The following is a 9,600-nucleotide window of genomic DNA, read 5'->3' as shown; positions in this document are numbered from 1 at the left end:
TACCTGACTGTTAATTTCTACAGAACATGGATTATTTTCAAATGTGCTATAAAAAAAAAATGTTTGATATTTTTTGGTAAGTACTGAGCCACTCTCCAGACCAATAGGTGGCGGTAATGCACCAAGTCACTGTTTGCCAACCGCCAAAACAGTAGTAGAAGAAGAAGAAGCAAAACCAGCAGCAGAAGAAGAAGAAGATGAATGAGAATAGGTAAAGAGGCAACTCAAAACATGGACAAGAAAGAAGCCAGAGCTGTGATAAAAGACCTACATAAAAAGGGAATGACGGCCAAAGAAATCCACAAAAACATGAGGAACGCCCTCGGTGAGCACTCTCCTTGTTATTCTACCGTAAAGAAGTGGGTTGCTGATTTCAAGCGGGGCAGAGAGAGCACCAGCGACGACCCGCGCTCCGGACGTCCAAAGTCGGCGACCACGCACGGTCAGGTGGAGACTATTCACCTCATGGTCATGAATGACAGACGTGTGACAGTCCAACACATAGCAGAAAGCATGGACATCAGCGTGGGCTCCGTTCACGCTGTTCTCACCGACGTCTTGGGGATGAGCAAACTGTCCGCGCGGTGGGTTCCCCGGATGTTGACACCTGATCAGAGGCTGAGGAGGATGGAAATCTCTAGGACGCTTTTGGATCGTTTTCAGGCTGATCCAGAGAAATTCATCGGCAGATTCGTGACCCAGTATGAGACATGGGTTCACCACTTTGATCCTGAGTCAAAGAGATGGAAACACATGGGTTGTCCAGCTCCCAAAAAGTTAAAGAAAGAGGCGTCTGTGGACAGAGTGAAGGCTTCTGTGTTTTGGGACAGTGAGGGATTGTTAATGATTGACTTCTTGCAAAAGGGTCAAACCGTTAAGGGGGACTACTATGCATCACGATTGCAAAAACTGAAAGAAGCAATCAAAGACAAAAGGAGAGGAAAGCTTCAAGCTGGAGTGTTGTTGCTCCAGGACTTTACTTCCGTCCACACAGCACAGGTGGAAGAAGCAGCCAAATGTGGCTTTGAGCTGTTGCCTCATGCACCTTACTCACCCGACCTGGCACCCTCTGACTTCTATCTGTTTCCTAAACTGAGATCCCACTTCGGCGGTCGCCACTTTCAGAGTGACGATGAAGTCATTCGTGCCGTTGAGGAGTATCTGGATGCTCAAGATGCGACCTTCTTCCGTGAAGGGATTGCGAAGCTTGAACATCGGTGGACCAAGTGCATTGAATTTAGAGGAAACTATGTTGAAAAGTAATGCAAAGACAATCTTTGTCCTGTGACATTTTCTTGTGAAGCCAAGAAATGACCTTCTGATATGCTACAGCTGCTGCTACCTGGATGGTTTAAAATCCCCTACGTGTATGATGGGTGACATATAAAAACACTCTGATTTTAATAAGAATTTGTGTCTGAAATGCAGAAGAGGAACCAAGTATACATGTCATTAAGACAAATTAAAGAAGCTGTACGCAAAATGTCACAAACAAGATATGGTTTTTCCATAAAAACACTTAGATTACCTTTCTTGTAATTACACATTACCTGTGGCTCAGGTGGTAGAGCGGGTGGTCCTCTAATTGCAAGGTTGGTGGTTCGATCCCCTCCACAGTCGAAGTGTCCTTGGGGAAGAAGGCACTGAACCTGAAGTTGCTCCCAATATATGGCAGCTCTGTTGCCATTGGTGTATGAATGTGTGTGTGAATGGGTGAATGAGAAACACATTGTAAAGTGCTTTGGATAAAAGCGCTATGTAAGTGCAGACCATTTACCTCCTCCATTGAAAGAATTCATAATATATAAATATGCAGAAATTGATAATAATTGATTAGATTTATGTAGCGCTTTTCTAGCGCATACACTGTCAATTATTCATTCACACATTCATTCCGGTGATAGTAGCTATGATTGTAGCCACGGCCGCCCTGGGACAGACTGACAGAGGCGTGGCTGCCCTTCAGCGCCTACACCACCTCAAACGATCCATTCATACACATTCACATCAGGCAAGGTGAGTTGTCTTGCCCAAGGACACAACAACCATGACACAGGTTACAGAGCAGAATCGAACCGCCAGCCTTCCAGTCACTGACCGACCCGCTCTACCACCTGAGCCACAGCCGCCCAAATATGTTTCATTTCAAATATGTTTCATTTTTAGCTCAGCCTTGTTGAATGTGCAATATTCAGATAGAGATGAATATAAAAACATTTCAACCATTTTCACTTGTTTGAATTCTTTGTTTCCTGTTAACTAACAGAATCAAAGTTAACTAGTTGATAAAGCTAACAGTGTTTTATACAAACTGTCATGCAGCTCATGTATGTCAGTAACAACTAAATGTTTGTCTCATGTGCTCTATGTTAGGTCATCATAGACCAAAGGACTTGACCTTGACATTCTTAAAACCATGTTTCATGTTGGGCTTTTGTCTGTACAGTGCAGTCACAGATGACATATTGATTTATTATATATTGCCTACATACAGTAGCTCCCATGGCTTGATCAGTTTTTAAACAGAGTACACAGTATTCGTTTTCCCTTCTGTCACGTAGGTTCCAGGACTGGTGTCACAAAAGATACATTTTAAACCCAAACTACAAACTATGAGTTTTCCCCTTCAGATGATCAACCAGCACGTCTACAAAGAGATCCTGCGGCGTTTGCTTCGTTCAGAAGAGGCCAGAGCTGTGGCGGGACAAGTCGTGGTTGCTTCACCATGACAACGCGCCTGCTCGCACTGCCCTGAGCATCCGACAGTTCCTGGCTGAGCAGAACATCGCCGTGGTGGAGCAGCCTCCCTACTCACCACACCTGGCTCTGTGGGATTTGTTTTTCCTCTCCCCCAAGCTCAAGGGGGTCATCAAGGGGACCCGTTTTGAAGACGTGGACGACATCAAGATGGCTGTGACGACGGAGCTGCAGAAGATCCTGGAAGAATCCTTCCAGGAGTGCATGGCGGCGTGGCAGAGAAGGCTGGGGAAGTGTGTTTTCGAAGGGTGAAAACATGTAGTTTGTAGCTTGGGTTTGAAGTATATCTTTTGTGACACCAGTCCTGAAACTTTTCTGACACATCTTGTATTGACCTTTCACAAGACTTTTGGAAGATAATGGCAGCTTGCATGTAAATGCGCTACTTGGACCATTTAAATTCATCACCTTCCTAAAACAGAGACTTTACAAAATTCCAAAGAACTTTTCACACATATAAGAAAAACATCTGTATCTACTTACATCTCATCTTATTTTGTTGAATGCTCATTTCTGTATTGTTTTGTCCATGTCACCTTTGGCAGGCTAAAAATATGTATTTTGTTCTATTTAACAATTTGAATGTCTGTGAATTATCAACAGAAAATGAAGTGTAACTAAATAACACACTACAAATGCAGCTTGAGTCAAACCATATTCTTTAATTTCATTCACCACAACACACCAACACTTCTTCTGTGTTGTGTTGGTTTTAACAGTCGTCGGAGGGTGTGATCTGCCACCGTTTCAGCACTGAGTGATTTCAGATGGAAGGGAACTTGAATGGAGGTTATAATTAATACCGCTGGGTTCTGGAAAGAGACAGATACACAGAATAAGTTAGAATGGGCACAGCTACCAGAACTCCTTCATATTTCAAGAGTGCAACTTTTCATCAAGTCACAGACAAAAAGAAGAGAGCTAGAAAATATGGTTCAGTTGTTCATTTTGAGAAAACTGACACCTGAAGCACCCATGTTTGCTGCTGTGCTTTGCTGTTTTTTGTAGAGTGTGATACTGGTAGCAAGTTTTTTGTTTTTTTTTTAATATGTAATTCCTATTTGGCCAAGTCTGGTGATTATTTGTACAAGACTGTAAGTATTTCACTTGTACATTCACTTTTTAAAAATAAAAAACATGCAATACTTGTTATATCAGGTTTAATTTGGGTAAAGCATTGCACGTACTGACTGACTGTTAGAATTGGGATGATCTGCTTGTATTAGTCTACTATTATTGTACTGTTATAATTTGGGAAAACTTGAAAATAGTCACCCCCCCCTAAAAAAAAAAAAGCAAAGCCAAAAAAAAAACAAGGCTATGTAAATGACAAAAAAAGACAGTAAGTCCATGTTGGCGAATATATAAATCAGCGGTTCTTTGTGCTACAGATCTCAAATTTCGACATTGGTACTCATATTTGTCTGCTATGATGACATACACTTGGACTTCTACTACACCATCACAGATTATGTAAATTAGTGTCAAAAACCTAAATGTTTTTAGCATTTAGCTTAAAATCTAGCACTAATGCAATACCTTAAATTAAACTAGAGAAACTACTGCTTGAGCTTATGTAAGTGAAACAATTGCATCTACAACACAATGGACATCCATCCATCCATCCATGATCTATACACCGCTTAATCCTCACTGGGATCGCGGGGGGGCTGGAGCCTATTCCAGCTGACTTAGGGCGAAGGCAGGAGACACCCTGGACAGGTCGCCAGACTATCACAGGGCCACACTTAGAGACAGACACACTCACATTCACACCTACGGACAATTTAGAATCACCAATTAACCTCAACATGTTTTTGGACCTTGTGGGAGGAAACCGGAGAACCCGGAGAGAACCCACGCTGCACGGGGAGAACATGCAAACTCCACGTAGAAAGATTCCGGTGCCCCCACCGGGACGCGAACCGGCAACCTTCTTGCTGCGAGGCAACAGTGCTACCAACTGCACCACACAATGGACACTATGCAAAAAAATATTTGTGATGAAAATTTTTACTTTCTTTCCTGGAAAATCATTTTTTGGCTCCAGAACAGACAGTTTTCAACTCAGCGACATGAGGCTTCACCAGTGAGCTCAATCTGTAAGTGGGCATGAACTGTATTGATGACATCCCCACAGCTCGTTTTTAATTAGTCAAACTGAGAGCGTTACAACTATCCCTTTCTTACAACCATCCCTGGTCTCCCCTACATTTGGTCAGCCCTAATCTGAAATAAAGATGCCTCTTGGATGAGATATAAAACATCTTCAAGAACCTCACGGAGAAGTCCAGTTGCTTTTTACTGAAGCACCTAAAATGACCCTGACCTGGCTGATTTAGCTCCATTTGGTTGATATTTAGCTGCTATATGAAATTTAAATGCAGCTAGTCATAGAATGTGCTCGTTTTATTGCGATTAATTCACCTTCAGACATTACAAACTCGCACTGATGTCGAAAGCTGTATTTATTTTGTTTGTGATCATAAAAATATGCTCAAGTAAAGCACATCTATTAAAACAAAAACAGCAAAGTACTGTACACGATCCCTGTGTCAAAACCTACTGAGGACATTTATCATTTTAGCACATATTGATGCAAATTCAACTGATATAAACAAGTATATATATATATATGGTGTATAAAATGCACAGAAAACGGCAGCGACAGGGATTTATTTGTGACTCAACAGCTCATCTTCTCAAGTAGGTCAATCCAGCCAAGTCTGTGTCAGGTGGAGGTCTGTTCTACTTTATTTTCTGAAACAATAAAGTGCTTATGAAGCACATTTCCACTGTTTTTAATTGTACTTAAATAGCTGACACTGCAAACTTGGCACTTGACACGACCGTGACGCTTTGACAAAGAGAAGCTCTCGTGTTCTAATGTGCTGTTTAATGATGTTATATTCAGATTTAAAAAAAAAAAAAAAGAAATCTGCATCACCTTTGAAACATTCAGGGATTGGGAGTCTTCCGTCGATGCACTGGGCTGGCACGGCATATCCACATTTCCTGGCCTCGTTCATGCAGTAGACCGAAACTATATCTTTGTGTAAGACTTTGTTTGGATCGAAATCTCCAATCCACATTTTTCTTCCTTTGTATAATATCCTCCCTCTGTTGATGCCAACCCTGCAGGGAGCTGTAAGTCAGAGGATGAGGAAAGAAAATCTATTAGAGATTGTGGCATTTGAAGAAGAAGCTTTAATATATTTACCAGTTGTATCATATTGTTGTAAGAGTCAGAACAGGAAAAAGAAAGTAGTGGAATGTGATAGGACAGGATTAACACCAACAGAAGTTACAGAACAGAGGAGGAACAGATTAATGTTGCTTCTGTGACACTTCCTTTAATAAAGATTCTGTATTACACACACATCGCAGTCAGATGTTCTTAACATAGCAGAATCTCCCAAGAAACCCTTTCCTTATATTTCCTCGCTATAAAAAGATTATCATATTGGTTGCAGTCTTACCCTTGCAGGATGGTTTTTCAGACCAAGTCCCATCCTGCTGACAAACAATCTCCATACTTCCCTCCAGCACATAGTCTCCATTGCAGCCATATTTGACTGTTTCCATGTAGTCATAGTTTCTCTGGTCTCTGGTTGACATGTAGCCTCTGGCGATGTTCTGCGGTGGAGGACAGGTCACCGCTGTGAAGGAACAGTTTAGTCCATTAATAAAAACACAGCAAAACACGTCTTCTATCTGTGTGTGTGTGTGCAGCAGATTTTTATTTTTGTTTTTTTTTAATAATTCTTTGCTCATAATGTTGTAAGTTGATGATAAATTTCCCTTGAAGATGATGGAACTCTGCATAATTATGATCCTCTAAATGGGGGAAAGTACGTTGCTTTCCCACCATTTGGCTACAAACTCACATCCGTATTCTCTGAGACGATCTTGTTGACTGCTTCGTCTTAATTTTTCTCGTTACAAGACACAGATTTTATCTAGTTTACCTGTTTGTCCATTAATGAAATGTTCACTCATCCATCCTGTCTTTGTAAAAAACATATCCAGGCTATGATTATTTTGTTAACTGAGTTATCATTTGTGAGTATCAGTGGAGTTTTGTGAAGAGGGGTTGAGACACTCATGATCGATAAATGAATCACATAGAATATTTTAATTATTATTGTTTTTTTGGTACACTTTAAAAAAATGTTTTGCACCACTACATCTAATATGTAGACAAATTCTTAGTTTCCAGACCGTCACTGAGTGTGCAGGGTTTAATGGCATCTAGTGGTGAGTTTGAAGACTGCAGTTCAATAGTAATGCAGAGTAGTGACGTTTCGATACCACCAATTTCCTTTCCGATCCGATACTGAGTAAAATGCAGGCTGGTATCGGTGATACCGATCTGATACCGACACTTTGTGCAAATAAACCTAATGTGTCTGGTAAATGTAAAAAAAAAATAAAAAAAGTAGTGAATTTCAAATCATAGCTTCATAATTATACAAGACATCAGAGCAATTTATTTATTTTAAGTTCTGAAGTATATTGAGGTAGCGGCCTCATTTACAATATAGCCGAGCTAATACAACAACAGAAAACCCAAACAGAGGTAAAATATATAATAGTTTGTCAATACCTACATTTGAAAATATTCATTGAACAGTTCAAGTAAATTATACTGATTGTAAATGTTTTATAGATGAAATGTTATTTTTTAAATCCATCTTTTCTAGTATATATTTTTCTAAGCTCACCATGGCTGTTTTATCGCAATTGCTCTGTGTAATTTAATGACACCTGGTCTATGTAATCCACTTTAAATGATCAGTTCTTTGGGAAGCCATACCTGAATAAATCTAGGCTTTGTTGCCAATGTGAGATTATCTCAGTGATACACATATTACTACTTCACGCTGAACTCATGCAAGTATTTGTTGAAGCATGTATTTATTTCGTTAACCATATTTATTCATCTGAACAGCTCCAACAGCAACAGGTTCCTCCCTCTGTACCTGGATAGTGCTGCCTGCAGCGGAAGAAAAAGTATTTCCCATCAACTGCTGGTCATTAAGCCTCAATAGTTTAGTTACTTTCCGCTGTGCTCCTGGTAATGATGTACATTACCTCAAATGACTGAAGTATTAAAAGTATCGATATTTTGATTTGAGAATCGATTTAAAGCATAAAGATCCGGTATCGGAAGTATCAATATTTCAGTATCAATCCGCACATCACTAATGTAGAACAGTGTACACTAGCTGCTTCAAGGTCTGATCTATAACTGGTGTTTGGTTTATTGCAGAAACATGCTGGTGCAAAACATAATTCTGAATAATGTAATCCATTTTTGCCAGTAGAAAACCCTAAATCCCACACACTGGACCTTTAATTTGAAAGTCTTCACTGTGTATTGGTGAGCACAGATTTAATATTTAGGATTCAAATTTGTTCTGAAAGAGCAGATTTTTATTTTTTATTTTTTATTATTTAAAACATATTCTATTAAATTCTCCCAACCAAAAAGTTGTAAAGTGCAACTGAAGTCTTGTTCTTTCTTCTGTGAAATAATCTGTGATGACCTTTGGTTGCCTTCTATAGTGTTTGATTTTGTGTTTGCTGCTTTGGAAAAAATGAAAATTTAAACATTCCTCCAAAATCTGTGGTGAGTTTTGTTTTTCATCCTCTGTTACCAAAATCAAATTTGACATTTAACACATCAAACACTATAAGTCTTGATCCGTTGTAGAAGGCTGAAATGTACCTTTTTTTAAGTTTCCTTTTGCCTTAAACGGGTGGTTCCGACCAATCAACACAAATTGCAAAGCCGCTATAAATACTCGACTTTCATACCTTTACACTCGGGTGTCTCAGTCCAGGTGCCGCTGGCCGTGCACTGTGCCCTTGCGTTGCCAATCACTACATATGGAGGATGGCATTTGTACGTCCCTGTGGTACCGTATTCAGTGGTGTTCCCTCTGACCCTCCTGTCATAAACTATCATCCCAAACTGTGGGACTGGAGCGAGACCACAGGACACCGCTGCAACAGAACACACACAATATGCTCATTTTTACATATGTACTGGTACATACTTGTCCTGTAAGTGTTTTCCTATTGTTTATAAGTAAGTGTGTATAAGTAACTGAGTGATTTCTAATTTGTGGTTAATTTCTTCAAAAGAACATCAAGTTAAAGGGCAACATTTCTCAGTGATAGCAACTTAATACATGCTTTTTTTCTTGGACACAGGATCACATACGTGTGCACGCTGGTGCAAGTGTGCTCCACGTTCCATTGGCTTGGCACACGGCAGTGGTGGATCCGTTCAATACGTAGCTGTGCAGCGCCAGAAAACACAACAAACACAATCAGGTGAAATGCATTCGAAGCCAAATCAGAGGAATATTATTTTCTGAACCTACTTTGCATTATATTATCTTCTAGATGGAATCTAGAACCTCATTAGAGACACAAAATACACGTGTGTACATAAAAATACATGTGTTTAAACATTAAACAGCAGCCACTGCACCTCTGGGAGTTTTATCTGCAGTGTATGGCCAAAGTTCTGACACTTTAACGAGGTGTTCTTGCTTTACCCTTCATGACAAGTATAGTTGATGGTACTCTTGAAGACAGTATCCTCATAGTACAAATCTCCATTAGACGGTGCATCAGGATAAGGACACCGCTTTGCTGCAGGAGAGAATATCGTAAAGAAAACGTGTGTAAATGGAACATTTTGCTATTTAATTATTGCGTTAACAAATATTTCATGACATGTTTTCTGCGATGGTCAGTAAAAGTCATCACATCCTGAATCCATAGAATTGTCAGACTCCTACTATATTCACATGTTTTTGCTACAGATTC

The 9,600-nt window shown here is 40.0% G+C and overlaps 1 protein-coding gene across 1 annotated transcript in view; it reads right to left on the bottom strand.

Moving 5' to 3' along the window:
* Nucleotides 1-3,399: 3,399 nt before the first annotated feature.
* LOC103368235 (beta-2-glycoprotein 1-like) overlaps nt 3,400-9,600 on the bottom strand; it is an 8,003-nt gene continuing 1,802 nt past the window's right edge. Inside the window, exons 3-8 of the mRNA XM_008296536.1 lie at nt 9,327-9,423; nt 8,987-9,063; nt 8,578-8,766; nt 6,237-6,416; nt 5,705-5,902; nt 3,400-3,569 (exon numbers count right to left, since the gene is read on the bottom strand). Of these exons, the coding sequence (XP_008294758.1) occupies nt 3,505-3,569; nt 5,705-5,902; nt 6,237-6,416; nt 8,578-8,766; nt 8,987-9,063; nt 9,327-9,423 (806 nt within the window). The 3' untranslated portion in view covers nt 3,400-3,504. The remainder of the gene's footprint in view (nt 3,570-5,704; nt 5,903-6,236; nt 6,417-8,577; nt 8,767-8,986; nt 9,064-9,326; nt 9,424-9,600) is intronic.

Source organism: Stegastes partitus, unplaced genomic scaffold (assembly GCF_000690725.1).
Source record: "Stegastes partitus isolate 25-593 unplaced genomic scaffold, Stegastes_partitus-1.0.2 Scaffold1134, whole genome shotgun sequence".
NCBI classification, from domain to species: domain Eukaryota; kingdom Metazoa; phylum Chordata; class Actinopteri; family Pomacentridae; genus Stegastes; species Stegastes partitus.
The sequence above is the reverse complement of the archived record's forward strand: the minus strand, read 5'-3'. Positions and strand labels throughout refer to the sequence as shown.